This window comes from Pogonomyrmex barbatus, unplaced genomic scaffold (assembly GCF_055798465.1).
Source record: "Pogonomyrmex barbatus isolate J1 unplaced genomic scaffold, ASM5579846v1 scaffold7, whole genome shotgun sequence".
NCBI classification, from domain to species: domain Eukaryota; kingdom Metazoa; phylum Arthropoda; class Insecta; order Hymenoptera; family Formicidae; genus Pogonomyrmex; species Pogonomyrmex barbatus.
Genome location: NW_028297171.1, coordinates 10,460,513 through 10,480,842, shown reverse-complemented (window position 1 = coordinate 10,480,842; position 20,330 = coordinate 10,460,513). Strand labels below are relative to the sequence as shown.

Here is a 20,330-nt window from a genome sequence, read left to right as displayed (position 1 = left end):
TAAGTATCCTTGAGAATTGTAATAGAGAATATTGAAAAGGAAAGAACAAACATTGGGTGATATTATTTATTCAACGGTGAGTAAATATACCTCCTCCTAATGATAAATATTTATATGGTCGAGCGCGAGTCCGGCCTCTTACAGGATAGAAAAATATTTTTTCCTTCGGTGCCATACTCTCGGTCTCCAGATAAATGTCGAAACATGCTCTCAATCGTTGTATTTGCGCTGTCAAAGTTGGGGGCTTGGTCCACATTACATTAACTTCCCTTTCGATATCTCTAATGATATCGGCGGACGCCGGCACTACTGGACTAACGCTTATATTAAATACCGGTGCTATCTTTGGGTAATCCGGTTTGATAGCAATCCTGGCCACAAGGTCGCCTAGAAAGCATTTTAAATCAAAACATGTAGAAACAATTTATATCTGTGAAAAAAATCTGATATAATAATAATGATCATACTACTGCCGCGACGAAGTATAGCTTCGTAAAAAATGTCTACGGATAATACTAATCCTCTCTGGTAAAATTCCGGTGAGGCAACATAGCTCGAGTAACTCTTCCACGTCATAGTTGAAAATCGATGCAGCGATGTCGAAATCTTTTGCGGCACAGGATCTGTCGTGCTGATGAAAATTGGTAAGTTGCCGGATTCCAATTGTCGTATTTCCATACATAAATCTAGTCTCGCTTTTATACGCCGTTTAATTTCTCTTAGAACACTCTCTACACAATTTTGTGCCAATTCTTGACTCGTAAGCTACAAGTAAAATTAATAAAACTAAGAGTTGCAGTTGAAATACTTTACTCTAAACACATATATTAATGTTCATACAAAATATAAAATTTGTTTATATTGTTATAATTAATTTTGTATTATAAAAGCGAAACAACTATAATAAGTTCTTTTAATAAGCAAGATTGATCATTATCCTTTAAATTTTTTATATCTATATTATAATCTTATAAACATGTATACCTTTTGTTGTTGTTCGTTCACGTCACACGAGACAAAATGTAGACCGGCCATTTTTTGTGCCCACTTGTAGGGAATGCCTAATCCCAAAGAGGAAAACGACCCCAAATTATGGCGTGATAGCTGATACTGATTGGCAGGATTAGGACTTTCTAATCCTAAATCCCGCGGATATAATTCGCGAAGAACCGATTCAGATACTAACATATCTCTGTTAATTAAATATAATTTGATTAAATTATCTTAAATCATCAGACAGAAGAGGAAAAGAAATCTCATGTACAAAAAATTTACAAATAAATTAAAATTAGTAAAATAATAAAAGTTAAATAAATATTTAAGTAATTTTTGCACATACCCAGCACTAATACCTCCCAAATCTTCCGTTTCGAGTTTTGATTCTACCGTAATGACTTTTAAATATATCATGTAGTAAAAGTGAAGAGTCAGCCTCGTTTCATCTTTAAAAAATTAATTTTGCAATAAAATCTAATCTCTCATTTCATTGATGAAATGAAGATTTTTAAATAATTTAAATCAAATTAGATTAATAAATATCAAATAAATCGAGATATTTCTCAATTTCGTTTGGTTTTTTTTTTTTTCAATTTAATTTGAATATCCTCTAAATATTTTATTTCTTGTAAAACTATAAATGTTATTATCCAAAACTTACTTTTTAATGTAATAACAACTTTTACGTGCAATGGGTGCCGCTGCAATAACTTGGATCGCTTCTCCTCTTGTCTAGCTTCTCGAGATAATCTGTGATGTCTTTTCTTATGCACGGGTGTTTCTTCTATGATATTTTCAGATTGATTCTCAGGATCCGAGTCGGATTCTTGCAAACCATCATGACTATTTGCGCGTTTTGCTTCGTCCTCGTCGCCCTCCACCTTGACCAACAATGTATCATCTGCAAAATATATTAAGAAAATAGTATCTATGTAGGAGAACTTTTATAAAAGAATAACAGATATACATGCTATAATTTTGTATGCATGCGTGCATGCGTGCGTGCGTGCATGCGTGCGCGCGCGTGTGCATATGCACGTGTGCACAACAAATATATAATATATATAAAATTATACCATAAGCATCTCTGTAAGCAGATACTTTCGCGTACAACACATAGAGCGGTGACGCGAGCAATGACGCCTTTTGATGCTCCTGGCGAATTTTATCTAATGGCAATCCAAGACTTTCTTGTAATGGTTTGCTTGCCTAAAAATGTAAAAAAATTAAGTTCGATTAAATTTGTAAACGCTTAAAGATAACACTTTATATTTTCTAAATAGAATTTTACTTCTAATATAGAACGCAGCTGTGGCGCAAGATTGTCCAAGCGGGTTTGTTTTGTTTCAATACTGGATGCCACTGCCTTTTTACTCTCTGTCAATTCGTCGCACAATGCCGCCAATTGCTTTCGTTGTGTCAATTCCCATTCCAAACGAGCCAATCTCATTTGATGAGGACTATCTTTTGTTATTTCCTACGACATATCTGTTTTATATTTGTTGCAGAAAAAGAATTTAACTTTATACAAAGTATAATTGTATAAAAGGTGTGGTATACATACAGGTCGTGAAATATTTTCCGGAGCTTCTTTATAAAATTCTTCTTCTGAAACAAGTTCTATCAATTCATCTTTGGATCTAAAAAACAAGATAGAGTTTACTTAAGAAGAAGGTAAATAAAAAGATTTAAAAATTTTATACAATTTTATACAAAGATAAAAAGATTTACTTGAATTGTAAACATTTGACAACTTCTTTCTTCAAATGCATCACTTCGTATAGCAAGTTTTGTAAATGCAGATGTCTGCTATCTACACTACTCTTTGCAGTCACTAAAGAATCACGTGCAGATTTTGTACGAAACTTTTCCATACGATTTAACTTCTTTAATTCTATAAAAGCCAGAGATGTTTGAATTTGCAGCTCACGTATCTCATCTTTCATCTAAAATATAATAGATTTGTTTTTTAACAAAAGATAAACTTGGCAATAAATAATAAACTGTAATCTCAGCCACAAACGTTTGAATCTCCAGTGGATTTCAATTTAGCTATTTTGGTCATCGCTGCTCGAATGTCATCACAAGTCGTCAGAAAGCATTCGGAATCGTCCTCAGACAATCTCTCGGTAGCTTCCTTTTCTTCGTAACTAATTATCATCTGAAATACAAATAAAAATAAATTTACAACAGCAAAGTGGAAAAAATATTTTAATTTTTAATTTTGTAGTTTTTGACTTTATAATATATAATTATGACAAACATTTAATTAACTTCCTTAATAACCTTAATAACTTCATATAATTCTTAACTTGAAAGTATCTAAAAATATTTGAATGAACATACTCGATACTTCAGGCATGAAAAATAGAGGAAAGATAGGAATCATTGTTTCGAATCATGGAAAAAATTGTATATTAAAAAAATATCTTTTAAAATTAAAATTTATTTTCATCAAAATTTTCATCAATCTTAAAACAAATGCATATATTGCAATCTAGATATAGATTATAGCATATAAGATTACAGTTGTTTTCCATTTATCCACATATGCTCAGATAATTCTCATTTGTCATATCTCAGTTGAATGCACATTTCTTTTCATTTTGACAAGTGAGATTAAACTGAGTTTTAATCTACAATCTGCACAAGCTCAAGACCGTATGCTTTATTGAGTCTTGTTAACTCACATTAAGAGTAAAGTTATAAACCTGCCTATTATAATGCGCGTCCCTTTAATTCACTGAACAGTGACATTATCTAAGTATAAAATACTCACGTAATTTCAGACTCACTTATGTGAAAATGGAGAGCAACGAATAATTGCAACAAAATTTTTGTCCTTTATACCTTGTACATGTCTCCGTCTTTCATCGATGTTCCACTGTTTGCATTAAGAGATTTTCTTCTTTTTTTCGTATTGTCCGTTTCGTTTTCTTTACCCATTTTGTCAATTTTATAAAAAGTAATTCGCACTCAATTCCCGTTAGTTAATTTTTAATCACAAATCCAAATGTAAATGTAAATTACAATATGCTATAATGCGCGCCATAACACATCGCGAACAAATATATGTCTGTTTCTCTGTAGCTATAGGGTGCGATCCAGGCTACGTTCTGATATTCACTGCTAGTACTGAAAATATATAGTTCGGGTCATGTATATTGTAGATTTTCAGTACAGACAGTGAATATCGGAACGCAGCCTCACTTGGTGCTATAAATGCTTCAAAGCAATTTTTGATTGATTCTGATTATTTGATCTAATTAAATGTTTTAAAGTATTTGTAGCAACAATTGGATGCGCATCCATAATAGTATCACATTTTCAGGGGTGACACCCGTTTGACCACGTCCCGATTGACCACTAGCCGCTCACAGCGCTTGAACAGTGGAAAAATTCTAGGCGCCAGCCCCTATAAGTGGCACAGTATAACTGTGCTGTATACTGTGACGTAAGATTGTTAAGCATAAGAAATGAAAATAATTCATTTAAATAGGTTCTTACAATCACGCCTTACAACCTTATAGTCTTATGTTATGTCATTGTAAACTAGGCTTTTATCTTTTTTCTTTTTCCCTCTAACATGGAAAGAAAAGGAAGAAAGATGAACTGTGCAAAAAGTTCAGCCGAAAAAAAACAGACCTAATCAACTTTGATCATATGATTTATTTTGACTATAGATATTATAGTATAGTACTATACGGATATAGTACTATACGGATACACCTACCGACGAGATACTATTAAAGACCGACAACCATGGATAAATTTCCGTGACCATTAAGTGTCGGTCCACAATAGGTGATTTAAGCTTTAAGAAGTAAGAAATTGATCAATTATAATCGAATATAAAAAGAATAATTGACTATGATTGGTCAATTTCTTATGGTTTAAAGATTAAATATTTATTGTGGATCGACACTAATGGAGCCCCGGGAGCTCGGGAATAATTGAAGAACGTTGATATTATTGTTATTGATATTAACGTTGATATTATGACTATTATTATTATTGTTGTGACGGATTTAATTTTAAATTAATAGTTCGTAAAAGAAACTATTAATTTAACTATTTATTTATTAATTGAACTATTAATAATTTAAAATTAAATCCGTCATAATAACAGTAATAAATAAACGTTATCCTCCTTTGTTATCCTCAGTACAATCAAAACAGTCGATAATATCAATGTTTTTCAATTATCCCCGGGCCCCCTTAGCGGTCACGCTACTCCGTAAGATTGTCGGTCTTTAATAGTATCTCGTCGGTGATGTGCCTTTTCCTTTTGATGGAAATTAAGTAGCCACTTTCATTTTCGGACACTGCCTAGAAAAATAAGGAAATATATATCATACATTTTCTTTATTATATATTTTATATATATATATATATATATATATATATATATGCACATGAATATGACATAAATGTTGATAAATGTGCATGCTAATGTTGGAATCTCTTTTATCAACAGGCACGCACTAAAACGAGTTTTTATCAGCGGTATCCGAAAATGAAAGTGGCTACTTAGTTCCATATTAAAATGAAACTTGAGGGCGTTAGTGTACAAGTGTTTCAACGAGTGTTTCCATGAAAAAAGCCGGAAAAATTGACAAATGTTCTAACCTTAAAAAACAGCGAAACGTTATTACAGGTGTTATTTGGGCAGTGACAATTTTTATTATCGCTTTTATACATTATATTCACGCAAGTGTGTATGTAGCAGTAACATCTCAATTTTCTCAATCAATCATAGAGAATACAAGATTGCATCCTTTATACTTGGGCGTATTACTCATTGGATAGCTGTTATCATTTGATTGTTCTTCTTAATCTAATGGGTAAGCCGAGAGATGTAAGTACAGAAGAGGAGATAAATTTAGGTAATTCTGTCCAATGTATTTACATCACATATTATTTTAACTTTATATACAATTTGATAGATTTGCATTTTGAAGTTTTTAACGTCAATTAAATTTTGTCAGATACAAGTGATGTTCCACCGCAAAAAAGACATAAGAAACATAAACATAAAAAGCACAAGAAGAAAAAACTCATGCACGATGACAGTGATACTTTGGTAGAACTTGCAAGCGATGCTGACAGAAAAAAAAGCTTTCGAATAAAAATGAAAAAGGAAGATGAACGGAGGTATGTGTACTATGACTTTTAGTATTTATGTGTCTCTAAAATTTTATGAATTATGAAACAGTGTATTCAATTAATTTTATTTTTGATTGAAAAATTTGAATAAGAAATATTCTTCCTTTTTTTTTATTAAGAAGAAAAAGAGTTGTACAATTTGTTTATAATATATATCTTACTCGATTTTAAAAATGAATTTCTGTTAAACTTATGTACACATGTGCGCGCAAGCGCGCACACACACACGCGTATATGTATAATATGTTTATGACTATAATAAAATATATCATCTTCTAGTTTGGATAAACGTGACAAGATATTAAAATCATGCAGTTTGAGTACAACTACGATAACTACTGCACCTTCTCCGAAAGCAAGTACAAAAAAGAAAATTCTAAAGGGTAATAAAGGTAAAGATAGTGGAACCAGCAGTGAGGAAGAAAGATGGCTTGATGCTATAGAATCTGGTAAATTGGAAGAGGTATTTATATTTTGCCTTAGATATTTAATATTAACATAAAAGATACTGTAATATACAGATTTATTATTACCATTTCCTTAGTTTTGATGACAAATGTTGACAATTCTGATAAAAAATAATAACATGAAAGAATTTTATTTTAGGTTGATGATGAATTGAAAAAAATTAAACCAAAGGATCCCAAACTGATGACAGCACGACAGAGAGCAATGTTTGAAAGAAAAACTGATACCGAGCCAAATTCAGGGGTCGAACAACTGATGTCATTACCTACTGGTTACAAAGAAAAAGTCATGACTGCGGAAGCTATACAAAAGGCTGCTCTAAAATCTTTGAAACGAAAACAACTCGCCGATGAAAAAAGAGAAAAAGATAAGGTATTATATAGCAAAATTTTCTGTGTTTACAAACATTTTGTTTGATATCCAACAATTTTATATGGAATAAAAATATGTCTGAATTATTTTCATAGAAAAAAACAATGGAAAGACTGCTTAAGAAACAAGAATCTAAAGCATCCAAAGTTATCAGCAAAGGAAGATTATCGAGGCGACAAGTACCGTTAGTAACATATCGTTTAACAATCGAAGGGAGTTCTATATCTTTACCACCTGGTGAAGATTTTCCACTTTCTCATGCCAAAGAGTGAGTTTATTATTATTATTATTTGTCATCTTTTTTTTTTATGATATTAAAGGTACGGCATTTATATTTTCGTTGATTCCATTTCAGAAAAAGTCTACCGAAACAAGTTCTCTGCGGAATAAATCATTGTAAAAATCCCAAAAAATATTCATGTTCCAAAACCGGAATACCGTTGTGCAGTTTAAAATGTTATAAAACGAATCTCCTTTTAAACAGATAAATAATGTACAAATTTCTTTCAAGAAATTCTCTAAAGCCTTGATTCAATATTTATACTTACACGCATACATATACACATGTATATAGATACATAATAAATGTAGTATAAGCTATAAAAATATTAATTGAATATAGCGCGCACGCCCACACACAGGTTTATATATAAAAATAAAAGCCACTTTTTATTAGTTTTCATTGACTTTTATTTGATTTAAAAGAAGGAAAGGAAAAACTATAATTTATTGTCCATCTTTCTATTCCTAAATACATACAAAGAATATCCAATTGTATAAATAATAAAACTATTTACGCATAAATGTAGTTAACGCATCTTTGTGAAAAGAAATAAGCAGTTTTTCATCGATTTATACCACTTGTGGCTTAGCCTAGGCCTTGCTTTCATATGCTCCCGCTCCCATGTGCTCGAGTAAGAAGCATACGCAAAGCATTCACTTCCCGAGTCGGTCGGTCGGTCGATCGTTGGCTTAGATTCGCACAGAATTACTCGAACTTATGTACGTGTGTGAACTCGGTATCAACCCAGATATTCTGGGCCATCATGTCGCGTCTTAACAATCGCATTGTTTTAATGTTTGCTTTTTATTCGATTTCGGCTTTGTGTTTTGAGATATTCAAAGAAGGTGAGTGAAATCTTTCAGCATTATTTATCCTTTGATCATCATCTTTAAAAGCGATCTATTTTCGAAAGAAACACAAAAAATTTACCAACTTACATGTCATCGCTTGCTAACGCGAAATTGTGCGAAATTGTGTGTTCAATAAAATTAAATTGATTATTAACAGTGTGTATCAATCAAGTATTATATTTAATAATAATAAAGAAAGATCTTTATAAAATATTATTTACAAGCGTGCATTTCATTTATGGATTAAACAATTATTCATTTAAAAAAAAAAACAGATGACGATTACCACGAATGTGCACGGCCTTGCTCTGATTTGTCTTCGAAAAAAACGTGTGTCTATCATTTCTTTGTCACAGAATCGCAGGATATAACGAGGTGAGATTATAAACATAAAAGTTTACACGTATGTGTGTTATATATATGTACATTATTATATGTGTGTATAATACATGTATGTATATTCCACGGATATACATTATGTTATATATAAAAATTATTGAAAATGTTCAAGTTTTAAATTCTGAAGAATATATCAACGTTCATTAGATGTATTCATTAGTATGACTAATTGTAAGGAATATGTAATTAGAGATCTGTCTATACTTTGAAATACGCTATAATGTAGTCTTGGTATCACGGAGAAGAAAATTGACTCGGTATATTCTTTATGTAACATAGCGTATGTACGTCTCGACGATAAAGGGAATATACGTAACGATCCACTTATCTTGAAAATATTCTCAGAATGTGTTTAGGAAGATAAAAGTACTAACAGAGAAAAAGATTCGATGGTTCTCTATAATTATTTTCCGAAATGCAACAGACACATGTATTAGTCGCGTGTCGTGAATTGAGTAAATTGGCACGTAGTATGCGGTGTTGTAACGGTTAATATTCACGGTCGTGTACATAGATTCCGCGTTCGGCGTGTAACAGGTAACAGATTCCGGTTAGTTCCGGTATCAGTCGAGGATGCCCTACTCACTTGAACCTTCCGCTTACCGCCTACCGTCTACCGCCTACCGCCATCCGCCATCGCGTGTAACAAGTAGAAAGATGTACGCATATACATATACGCACGCGTGTACTGTAATTCCGCGAAAGCTAGCGGAAGAGCGAGCAATGGCGTCTTTCGACGTAAACTTGATGGTGCACCGTTGATGCTAATATCATGTGTTCTCGAGTGCTTTCTTGTGCTTCTTGGTGCTTTTTTCCACCTTGATTCTCTTTGAAACGAATCATTTGTCGAATGATGTCCGCTCCTAATCTCTTCCAGGAAGCATGATTGTAACGTAATCTAGGTTTAATCGAGAAAAGGTTCTCACCACTCGATTGAAAATGGTGAGTTTCAATCGAATTTGCGCGAAACTTTGACACTCTTTTAATATCTGCATCCGTAATCGTAATCGTAATCGTAATCGTAATCGTAATCGTAATCGTAATTGTAATTATGTATTCGCCAAATTGAAATCAAGTCCAAACTCGTTAACGCACATTTTGCTAAACGCACGCTTTGTCCTTATTTTTTTTTCCTTTTCTATTCTATCTCTTTCCCACATAAAATTGTACCGTTGTGTCGTTAAAAGTAAAACTAACGGATCTTATTGTAAAATATTAACAAATATTCTCTATTAACAATTCTCTTGCATTATTATATGTAATAAAAATTTTTATAATAAAATACGTCTAATATTGACTATAGGGACTGTAGCCTAATTTCAATAATTTCAACATATCGACTTGTAAAGATGATGAATGTTAAATATAAAACCTCTAAAGCAGTATTGTTAACGTTCTTTTAATATAATTGGCAGTTTCTACAAAAAATTTGAAAGCAGCAATGGAATTTCTACGTACAAAAATGTTACCATAGGAAGGAGTCTTTTAACGATTAATGGAAAAAGTCCGGGACCAGCGATACAAGTAAATATGAGTATAATTTGCTTACAGAAAAGATTTTCTTATAAGTATTTATTTTATTATTAATTTTATATTCATAATTTTATTCATAAAATAAAATTTTGACAGAGTAGAGAGAGAGAGAGAGAGAGAGAGAGAGAGAGAGAGAGAGAGAGAGAGAGAGAGAGAGAGAAGCGCACGCAAGCAAGCAAGTTAATTTTCAACATGAATGTAACAAATATATAATGTTTCAATTGGATGCTCCCTCCCTCGATCAGAGGAAAGACAGAGAGTTTGGTGAACATTTCCTCAATCTATCTTTCACACATCACGCACATATACATATACATATACGCATGCGCACGCACAAAAGAGCAAAGTTAAATCGCGCGAATCGTAAATATATCTGATGACAATCTTTCTCACATTCTTCCAAAGACACAGCTTATATTTGTTACATCTATGTTCAACCGTTACAATTACAATATCTTTTGATTACCTATTTTAAATACGTTTGATTATTTCATTCGGTATACTTACTCTTAAAACAATGATTAATGATTGATTGATTATTAGCGATATCAGTTGAGAAAACATATAATTTACGCAAATGCGAGAGGAAAAGTCTCTTTAAGGCGAAATATATTTTTATGATAGATTTGCCTCGGTGATGCGATAGAAGTTCTCGTTTATAACAAATTAGGAAATGACGAACTGGCTTTCCATTGGCATGGAATTCGACAAAAAGGTCTCAATCATATGGATGGTGTATCTATGATAACGCAGTGTCCCATCTTACCTTTCAATGGTTTTCGTTATAAACTAAAACCCGAAAGTATAGGAACGTATTTTTATCATACTCATTCAGGTACGTAAATCTCATTTATTGTCATTTTCTTTTTTTTTCCGCATAAATAGAATCACATAGAACAAAACTCTACTGTGTTGGTTCTTTTTTTTTTTTCTTTTTTTTTTCTTTTTTTACACTCAATCCGAATTTATGTATGATCCGAATTTATGTATGAAGCTAATGTATATATGTAACACAGGAAAATCGCATGATTTCTGGTAACAAAGGGCAAAATTGTAAAAAAATTCTGCGCAAACTCGAACCATGCTTACAAATTTACAGTGAATTATTATCAACTCGGCCGATTTTGACTCGGGTCTACGCCGTAGATGGTCGTTCTATCCGGCGCTCGCGCATCAAGAGAAACAAGATCAATAACGTCCGCGAGCTCGAAAGAGCAAGGGATCGGCGCGCGTATCTCTCGCTGTTTCTTTATCGTTTTTCCGTCATTCTTGCATATTTGTTCAAAAATTACGTTCCGAAATTATCTCGGAATTTTTCGAGTTCAGGTCCTTTGTAATTGGAAACAAAAATGCTGAATCGACTTGACGGTTTCATTGACGATATGTGACGATGTACGAGCAACGTTCCGATATGATCAATATTCGGTTACCATCTTCGCGATCATGTGGTCTCCGCAAGACCATCTTGACGATTCGTGTCTCAATTCGAAGAACAATGCGAATTCCGAGTCGCGGTTGAAAAATTGTCAGCGGGAAAAATAAAATCGAACGGGACATTAGTTTCGCAGCAGGCCGATGGGGTGTATGGACTGTTGACAGTTCGAGGATCACGGGACGATCTTAATCTGGAAAGGACACTTATATTGTCATCAAGGTCATCAATTCCACTAACGCGACATGCGAGTCTTTATCCACCTACGCCGGGTGAACTTCTCGTAAACGGCCAGGTATTATCCTTTCGCTACTTATCTCTTCTACTACTTATCTCTTCTACTATTCTCAAGAATTCGTTCGTGCTTTTCGTCTCGACTCGGTTAGTCGGAACCAACAAGTGTCGAGTGTCAAGTTGATTGTGGCACACTGTCTGTTATTTGATAATAGTAGAACCAATAGTTTATATTACGATTAAAATGTGATAAAAGAGTTAAACTCAATCTATGAGAAGATATTTGACATTTTTATAGGCACGGGGAATAGTCGTACGAATCGAGCATGGACGTCGTTATTTATTACGCCTCATTAATGCCAACGCTTACGATTGTCCCGTTTTACTATCCATCCATGGACATTCGCTTCGAATATTTGCTGCTGATGGCAACCCTGTACAATCGATGACGGGCACACATGTTGTTTTATTTCCAGGTACGTTTCAGGTACTTGTGGTTGCTGCTTTTTCGTTATCACTGTTTCACAAATCTTTTTTACTTTTTTCTTTTTTCTTATTAATATAATATTGGAATTAATTACGTGAATGTATACGCGGACACGCTCAAAATCTAATCATTTTACACGTACCAATTTTAAATTTTTTTCTCGTGATCTCTGTGGTTAAATTGTTTTGTTAAGGATATATATATATATATATATATATATATAAATGTGTGCAAATGATATATTTATACTCAAGTTTACGTACACATACATTACTTTGACTTGAGAAACAAAAGTGTGTGAACGACAAATTTCTCTTCTTCTAGACTTTATCTGACTTGTGTAATTTTTAGATTTTTGAGTTATTTTAATCAATTAGCAATACTTGAAGAAGAAGAGCCTAATGCACGTATATTGTATATATAGCACGTGCTAAATGGATATTTGAGCTGTTGAAATTTCAAATTGTAGAGCATTAGGCCTATCTCATTAGGTCTTCTATTGGTACAAGTTTTCTGCTATCATTTGATAGCAGAATACATTTTAAAATACTTTAAAATGAATGAAATATAATTCATTCTGTAATTTAAAATTTTGTGCGTAAAAATTGATGCTTATATAATTATTTACTCTTGTCAACTTGTAACAAAAATCAAGATGTCTTTGTCTAATGCGAGACAAAGCGTCTCGTTCACGAAAGGAAGAAACAGATACCGAGAGAAATGCATTCGAGCGAACACACGCCTTTATTCCCGGAGTGTTGCTGACTCCAATCGATCTCTTGCACATACTTTAACTATCCTCGCGTACCTTTCGTGTACCTGCTGCACCGAGAGAGAGAGAGAGAGAGAGAGAGAGAGAGAGAGAGAGAGAGAGAAGAGGGAAGCGGATAGAAGAAAAGAGACATTGATAATCGAATGGTACAATGAATGGATGACAAAAGAGAGGACTGTATGCGCGCGCACAGAGAAGAGAGGACAGATTTTAAAACTGGAAACAAGTCGTCTCGCAAGATTTCGTCAAGAACATTTTATTCGCAGCCAATGACAAAAAGGGATGGAGATGATGGAAATTCACATCTCGACAATGTACAATGTATGTATATTTGAAAGAATGGATACTGCGATTATGGATACACAGTTATGAAATTATGTTGGTTCTTGAATCATGGAATCGCTGAAAGGACACGCGTTCGTAACAGTTTGAAGAAATAGAATAGAATTACAATGATCCTGTGTTTGATTTAGCTTTAATGCAAATCCGTGTCTACGTTTGAGATCTGACAGAAAAAAGATTCCGAGAGGTGGAAGAGAGGAAGAGGAGAGCGTAATGCGACGACATTGTTGATGAGCATGGAAAGCATGAACATCAGCAGCATCGGCAAGATCGACAGAGCAAATGGTGAAATCAGCGATCGCGTGCAATGACAAGAGAGGAAAATTTTCTCTCTCCCTCTCTGGTAACAACATTAACAGATTCGGATAGCGATGCGAATGGTGGGACGCGCGGTATAGCAAGCGGCGGGCGAACATTCGCGCAGACTCGGTCGTCTTCGTGCTCCCGCCCCGGGGTAAAGAGAGAAATTCCGTAAAGAGAGAAATAAAGAAAGAAAGGTGGCGAAGCGCGCGCGAGGGCCCCGCGCAAAAATCATTAAAACGCGTGCTCGTTTCGCGGCTGCGGCTTACGTCGCGTTGATTCTGCCTCGTGATTTATTAACGGACGAGTTAGGAATAACCGGTTCTCGCTACAGTCGGCCGTTTCGGCCACACCGCTCGCTCGCTTGCGCGCGCGCGCGCGCGCGCGCGCGGGGGGGCTGGCTGGCGTTCTCCCGCAGCTCCTGCTCGGAAACACGCGAGACACCTAAAGTCTAAACCAGTGTACGTACATCTTCCGTCCTAGAACATCTCTTATATGTACAGCCACGGATTTTGGGACCGCTTGAACGGTCCTAGCGGAACACGCGTTGGTATGGAGTGGACTCGCGACAAGACTCTGGAACTGTTGCGCGAGTATCAACAACGACGCGTCCTCTGGGATTGGAATGCTCGGGGCTATCGGGATCGCGCAAAGCGCAAGCGAGCTATTCAGGAGCTCGCTGAAATTCTCTGCTGTAACACTCTCGAGGTTGAGAAGAAGATCACTAATCTCAAGTGCCAATATTCTCGGGAGGTGCACAAGATACAGAACAGTCGCGACGCCGCCACCGGTCCAGACGACGTATATGTCTCCAAGTGGTTCGCTTTCAAAGCGATGCAGTTCCTACAATTCGGCACGCGTAGATATAGCAAACGGAAGAAGGTAGGCGGAAGAAAGGAATTCATTTCCAACAGTCACGCTTTTCCATCATCCGTTCTGGATTTTTTGAGATCTCTAGCGATATCGCTCTCTCTGTGATCGCGTCGATACGTGAAAATCGATATTGTTGTACCGACGAATGAAATCTTTCTTTGACAAAAATATGCTCGGCGCGCAATTATGTATATTTTTTTATATCATTGATGATCTCGCGAGTGAAATTTCTTCGACACTAATAAAGTGAAATACGAAAAGGGAAATGAAAAACTAGTTGAACGTAATGTATGTTGCATTACAACACTGCATCGAGTCGACTGATCGATACTTGCTCGTGTAATTTCATTTGAAAATGTTGAAAAATCATCTGATATTTGAGCCGTTAGAAAATAAGTGACTGTAATTATACTTTGTGATTGAATTGACGATTGATTAGTGCACACATATATGTGTATGTGTGTAATGTATATATACACATACATACATACGTATGTATATAGCGATATACGCGTCGCTGGTCGGGATAAATATTTCGTTGGCCCGTGGCGACGCGTGAAGATGTGTCATCGGCCTCTTCTCAGTAAAAATTTAAATCGCTCTCTGTCCGTGTCCGACTCGATCCAACTTTTGGTGATTGGATTTGGTGGATCATTGGAATCGCGTCGTTCGATTATCGATTCGTCACACATACAAACGAGCGGTTAATAATAACGCGCGATACTTTGACACGCCACGTTGACAAATGACAAAGATAAATATCTTCGATGTTTAAATAATTTGTGTATTCAAAGAAGAATTGAAAATCATCGTACATTATCAATGAATCAAAATAAATAGAAGAAAGATACGAGCATTTTTATTTAAAAGCGCTCTATGCTGCAGCGTAATAGCGATGCGATTCTCAAGTTTTTTTTATGAGGGGAAATCAATACGCGCGCGTGAAAGCTTCATACGCACACTCGCACTCATACTCGCGTCTCTCTTGGAGATCAAAGCGTGAGATCGGGGGATCGAGTCGTGCGAACGCGACAGAATTGAGCACAATCGCTACTCGTACCCTCGCAATTCGATTACATATATTAGGCAAGGTAATTAATAATTAACACAAGACTGAGACAAAAGAGAGAAAGAGAGCAGATTTCTAATGTTGCCAGTTACTAGAACGCGGTAAAATTCTTGATCCAACCTGATCCCCTTTTCACAGAAAGTTGAACAAGAGCCTAAACTGCAAGAAGAGTACATTGTGAGCGACATCGATCCAGAAAGTATAACCTTTATGGATTGCAACGAGGAAACGAACGGCTCCGGTACCGGTTCCTTCAACGTCTCATTGAGCGAGGACGCTGAGGACGCCGAGGAATCTTCCTCGTCCAGTTTAAAGGCAATGGAGTTGTACAATGGTTCTCTACCGAGTCAGGACAGTCCACCGGTCGATCTCGACGAGTCCGGACGGGTCAAGATCGAGTCTGGCGCACTGGCACACGAGAAAGAACGAAAAAAAACAAAGGAGGAATTTGCCAAGTTCGGCGAGAGCATTGCCGTACAGCTCGCCGAGATCCGCGATTCGTACTCAAGGTCGGTCGCCAAACTCAGGATCAATCAGATTCTCTTCGAGGCGGAGATCGGGATCTATGCGCAGACGCATCGCTAATGAGTCGATCCGCGTGAATCAACGTGAATAGTCGACATAACGCTGCGAATGCGCGTCGTCGATTTACAGTCTCGATTTACGTTTGCTCGAATTGTAACGAGTCATAACTCGCTCTTTCGAATAGACTTCAATCCTAACAGATTAGAAACAACTGAGACTAAAGGAGACTAAAGGAAGTAGACTTACCAAATAAACAATAATAAAATTATTCGATTATATGAGAGACCATTCTATTGGTCGCGAGCGAGCGTGCGTTGTGAATAGAAATGCCGCAGCGAAATAAATATCCATACATCTTCCATTTCTTCCACTTGTAATAACTTTTAACTTTTGGATAGGTGAAACATTATTTGAATTATTACGCATTCTCTGGATGTAAAGGATCTGAGGGATCGATTGTGGCATAATATGCACGATATTAAAGGGCAATGCGAATGTCAGCGAGTTGGTGTGTAACAACTTTGATGTAAAACTTCGCGCCGTCTTGTTGTGTCGGATGTGGATGCCTCTAAAGACTGAATCGATGATCAAGACTGTATAATAAGCAATTTTTTTTCTAGTTGTGATTGAGCGAGAATGTGTCAATGTTAAAACCAATTGTTTATTTTTTTTTGTTTATTTTTTTTTTTTTTTTTTTTAACTATAGGCAACGTCAATCTTTAGTTGACTTGGGTTGTTATACGTATGCACGTTTTATGGAAAAAGCTGTAAATATAGAAAAGTTATAAATATTAAATTAAATTAAAATATTAATCACGTCATCGTTATCATTATCGTTATTTTCAATCGGACAATTTGACCAACACGTTGTTGACTATTTGAAGTAATTTAACTTTCTGTGATGTTATTCCCTGTGATTCTTGGCATCATTTTTGTTGCAGCGCGATAATGTAAGACAAATATAGATAATCCAGATATTAATCAACAGAATAAATAAGGGTTCTTTTGTATTTTTCCAGCTTTTGAAAAATGTTTTGAAACGCTGGTAACAATGAGATATGAATGTGAATGGAGATGCAATATTTTTGTTTGTAATCACCGTGATGGTACAATATTGTGCGCACGTATACGACACATATGCGACATACACATGCAACACGACTGTTTCAATTTCCTAAAGACATGAGATACTTAATAATTGTCGATAACTTGATGTAAATCAATCAATATATAATTACTCTTCTTTAGCATTAAGATTTTAAAGGTCCATGATAATTGAGTCAAAGATATCTGATATCAAAGCGGTAATTACAGATTCATATTAACTCACAACACAATACATGATTTCCCTCTCCGATGGAATTTTGCTCCAATCTCTTACATCTAATAAATATCAAAATAAATTATTATACCCTAGTGAAAATTAAACGTACGTCTTCGTAATATTCGATATTTCATTATTTCAAATATATCAAGTCCCGACAAACGACATAACGTGTCTCTCTATTAATCTTGAAACGCTTGCCTGGCACGAAATGAATGCTCACGTAGCGTCTGTCGGTTAACTTTCTTCGAAAATTAGTGTTAGCGAAAATGTATTAACCAAGAGCGAGTAGGTTGTTGACATTTAAATAGAGTTTTTGAAAAGAGAAAGCGAAAGAGTACAATTAATCAGATAAACTGCAGTTTCGAGTTTATTTATTACTGTAAATTTAATGTGATTATTATTATTAGTCGATTTGTGCAGTCTTGTACAATCCTGTTTACAGCGATGCTAATGAGTTACATGTACGTCGATGCGATCGAGTGTTTCCTTTCTTGAAAAAATGTTGATAACTTTTGCAATTATTTAAATATATTTTTTTGGATAAGTTTTTACGTTATATTACATATGTATGTATATGTACGTATACATATGTGTATTGAGATTTGTACATTTTGTTCAATAAAAATTGTAGCGTTAAGTTTATCGTCGCTGTTAATGTGATTCCTTTATTTTTTAGATTTTTATTACGATAAGATTATTTGTAATTGATTATATTCAATGAAATGATTATTAATTAATTTTCTATCCATCAAAGAATCATACTTTACATGAAATAAAATGCGATGAGCTGTGTCAATTATAATGTTGGATTTGTTTTTAGGCGAAAGACTCGACGGTATTTTATTGGCGAAGCAGGCAGTTGGCAGGTACGCCTTCGATATTCAGGGTCTTCGGGATTGTCGTAATTTGCGTCAGGAGGCATATCTTCTTTATGAAAATGCCGCACCTGATTCGTACACGATGAGATCTATCGCTGACAGCTTGGACGAACAGGCATTCGAAATCGCTGAGAGTGGTCATCGTTGTCATAGGATATCGAAAAATGTTATTTGTTCTTTAGACCTGAAGAGTACAAAATTATCACAATTTGAAGAAAAAGCCGACGAAACGATCTACGTACCTTTCGACACAAATACTTTTTCGTTGTTTACAGACGAAATGACGGACGATTCTTACAGCCTTTACACGTCGAGATATTATCCATCTTACTTAAGTAAGAAAACTTTTATCATTGCAATACTTTCGTATTTATTAGACGTTTGTTTGTTTAACGATCAGTTCAATGATACTTTAGATTGTTAAATGCAAGGAGAGATAAAAGAAAATATTTTAAAAATATAATTCTATCCTGTGCAGATGTGTGTTGCACATATATTGCACGCATAATGAAACATATTCTTTCTATGATTACATATTCTTTTTAAGATAATATTTTTGTTGTTATTATGTATTAAAGAAAATTTCAGGTTTAAAAGAAGGTGCGATAAGAATACCGCAGATCAATGGTATGTCTTTCAAGTATCCATCATCTCCGATACTATCGCAACCAGAAAATATCTTGGAGAAATCGATTTGCTCCCTCAATAAACGTTCTGACGAATGTGACGATACACCATTATTTTGCGAGTGTCTGCAATTACTCCAAGTTCTACCGCGAAAAACAATCGAAATTGTATTAATAAACGAAGGTAATATAAACTATATCGCGCATGTAATCATCTCAGAATATCATCTCGATGTTATTTTAACAAAAATTAATAAAATTATATAATTAAAATTAATATTATATTGACGTGCGATACGGGTATCTGAAGAGAAATTTAAATGTTAGTGTTTATAAAAATAATATATAAAAATTAGTAAAGTCAATATATATAGAAATTGTATCTTTCCTAGGTTTCGGAGGCAATGTATCTTATACGTTTCATTTACATGGTTACAATGCCAGTGTCATCAGCCGAGAGAGTTTTGAGCAGCCTATTACCAAAAATGATGTTGTATCCTTGGATCTTAATGGCAAAATATATCGAAATTTCGTGAATCCAGTACGAAAAGATACTTTTGTCGTACCGAACAAGGGCTATGTCATTCTTCGTTTCTACACCGACAATTTAGGTAAAACTACTTTAAGTGTTAAACACGATAGAATCATGGATAGAGATAGATCTATATTGAATCTAATTTAATCACGAATGCTCATCAGGATATTGGCTATGGGAAGCGAGGAGTACTGCTATATATCCTCCACTACTTGGGCCTGGAATGCAATTCGTAATGAGAGTAGGTCTGCAGCAAAATTTGCCGCTTGTACCAATCAATTTTCCTACTTGTGGCAATAATAAAGGCATGGATTTGATATTCGAACCCTCATAAATATATATCTTTATCACTTTTCTTCGTATACATGACATATACATGACGTGATGTAACGACTTGAATTGCATCTCGAATATTATATATATCAAGTTATATCAATAGTTATCATTTTTAGGATGCATTATCTCTTTCCTTTGATATAGACAGATTTTTAAGTCGAATTAGTATCAATTGTTATTATTTTAAGATACGTGTACATGTTGTATATCAAGTACAATAATTATAGTTTTGTTCATCACACATGTTAATATAAATAGCGAAAAAGAATTTACAATAAATAAAATTTTCGAAAGCTGGGCATTTGATCTGTCATCTCTCATCATCTTGTAAATTATTTATTTATTTATTTATTTATTTATATATATATATATATATATATATATACATACACACACACACACACAGCCACACACATTCTTTTAAATTCAAAATATTAGATATTTGTAGAATCACGATTCTTAAAATTTTAATTATCTTTTTCTCTTTATCTTTATGACGGTTTGTTAATTCCTGAGAATTATAATG

At 34.6% G+C, this 20,330-nt stretch overlaps 4 protein-coding genes and 1 long non-coding RNA gene across 7 annotated transcripts; 3 read left to right on the top strand and 2 right to left on the bottom strand.

Annotated features, from left to right (window-relative positions):
* Window positions 1–52: 52 nt before the first annotated feature.
* thoc5 (THO complex subunit 5) lies at window positions 53–4,109 on the bottom strand. The gene is made up of 11 exons (XM_089083332.1): window positions 3,847–4,109; window positions 3,020–3,157; window positions 2,728–2,942; window positions 2,561–2,636; window positions 2,288–2,473; window positions 2,073–2,205; window positions 1,658–1,897; window positions 1,340–1,442; window positions 985–1,192; window positions 468–765; window positions 53–387 (listed from the first exon to the last, which is right to left on the bottom strand). The coding sequence occupies exons 1-11, from the start codon at window positions 3,940–3,942 to the stop codon at window positions 71–73; spliced, it is 2,010 nt and encodes a 669-aa protein (XP_088939458.1). The 5' UTR covers window positions 3,943–4,109; the 3' UTR covers window positions 53–70.
* Window positions 4,110–5,547: 1,438 nt separating this feature from the next.
* Window positions 5,548–7,608, top strand: LOC105432659 (INO80 complex subunit B). Of its 3 annotated transcripts, none has more exons than XM_089083045.1 (6): window positions 5,548–5,840; window positions 5,985–6,150; window positions 6,442–6,625; window positions 6,769–7,002; window positions 7,098–7,270; window positions 7,358–7,608. In XM_089083045.1, the coding sequence occupies exons 1-6, from the start codon at window positions 5,837–5,839 to the stop codon at window positions 7,488–7,490; spliced, it is 894 nt and encodes a 297-aa protein (XP_088939171.1). In that variant the 5' UTR covers window positions 5,548–5,836; the 3' UTR covers window positions 7,491–7,608. The 3 variants fall into 3 exon arrangements, with proteins under 3 accessions (XP_088939171.1, XP_011645868.2, XP_088939172.1); XM_011647566.3 differs by having other exon boundaries at window positions 5,548–5,882; XM_089083046.1 differs by having other exon boundaries at window positions 5,550–5,854.
* A 60-nt stretch (window positions 7,609–7,668) lies between these two features.
* On the bottom strand, window positions 7,669–8,532 carry LOC148934995 (uncharacterized). Its single transcript, XR_016140815.1, has 2 exons — window positions 8,423–8,532; window positions 7,669–8,185 (listed from the first exon to the last, which is right to left on the bottom strand). It is a non-coding gene; the product is annotated as an uncharacterized LOC148934995 (long non-coding RNA).
* LOC105432747 (multicopper oxidase 3) lies at window positions 7,893–20,097 on the top strand. The gene is made up of 10 exons (XM_089083043.1): window positions 7,893–8,130; window positions 8,412–8,511; window positions 9,951–10,059; window positions 10,693–10,903; window positions 11,629–11,795; window positions 12,033–12,210; window positions 18,250–18,642; window positions 18,896–19,117; window positions 19,326–19,544; window positions 19,633–20,097. The coding sequence occupies exons 1-10, from the start codon at window positions 7,893–7,895 to the stop codon at window positions 19,800–19,802; spliced, it is 2,007 nt and encodes a 668-aa protein (XP_088939169.1). The 3' UTR covers window positions 19,803–20,097.
* Window positions 12,228–18,066, top strand: LOC105432658 (uncharacterized). Its single transcript, XM_011647565.3, has 2 exons — window positions 12,228–14,517; window positions 15,716–18,066. Exons 1-2 carry the CDS (start codon window positions 14,131–14,133, stop codon window positions 16,160–16,162), a joined length of 834 nt encoding a protein of 277 aa, XP_011645867.1. The 5' UTR covers window positions 12,228–14,130; the 3' UTR covers window positions 16,163–18,066.
* Window positions 20,098–20,330: the final 233 nt, after the last annotated feature.

Bases quoted from the DNA above. Each gene is read 5' to 3' on its own strand.
- thoc5 (XM_089083332.1), bottom strand. From the start codon at position 3,942: ATGGGTAAAGAAAACGAAACGGACAATACGAAAAAAAGAAGAAAATCT. The intron at 3,158-3,846 runs GTATAAAGGACA...TTTGTATTTCAG, and splicing joins AAGACGGAGACATGTACAAG to ATGATAATTAGTTACGAAGA. The intron at 388-467 runs GTATGATCATTA...AATGCTTTCTAG, and splicing joins TATACTTCGTCGCGGCAGTA to GCGACCTTGTGGCCAGGATT.
- LOC105432659 (XM_011647566.3), top strand. From the start codon at position 5,837: ATGGGTAAGCCGAGAGATGTAAGTACAGAAGAGGAGATAAATTTAG. The intron at 5,883-5,984 runs GTAATTCTGTCC...AAATTTTGTCAG, and splicing joins AGAAGAGGAGATAAATTTAG to ATACAAGTGATGTTCCACCG. The intron at 6,151-6,441 runs GTATGTGTACTA...ATCATCTTCTAG, and splicing joins AAAAAGGAAGATGAACGGAG to TTTGGATAAACGTGACAAGA.
- LOC105432747 (XM_089083043.1), top strand. From the start codon at position 7,893: ATGCTCCCGCTCCCATGTGCTCGAGTAAGAAGCATACGCAAAGCATTC. The intron at 12,211-18,249 runs GTACGTTTCAGG...ATTTGTTTTTAG, and splicing joins ACATGTTGTTTTATTTCCAG to GCGAAAGACTCGACGGTATT. The intron at 19,545-19,632 runs GTAAAACTACTT...AATGCTCATCAG, and splicing joins TTTCTACACCGACAATTTAG to GATATTGGCTATGGGAAGCG.
- LOC105432658 (XM_011647565.3), top strand. From the start codon at position 14,131: ATGTACAGCCACGGATTTTGGGACCGCTTGAACGGTCCTAGCGGAACA. The intron at 14,518-15,715 runs GTAGGCGGAAGA...CCCTTTTCACAG, and splicing joins GATATAGCAAACGGAAGAAG to AAAGTTGAACAAGAGCCTAA.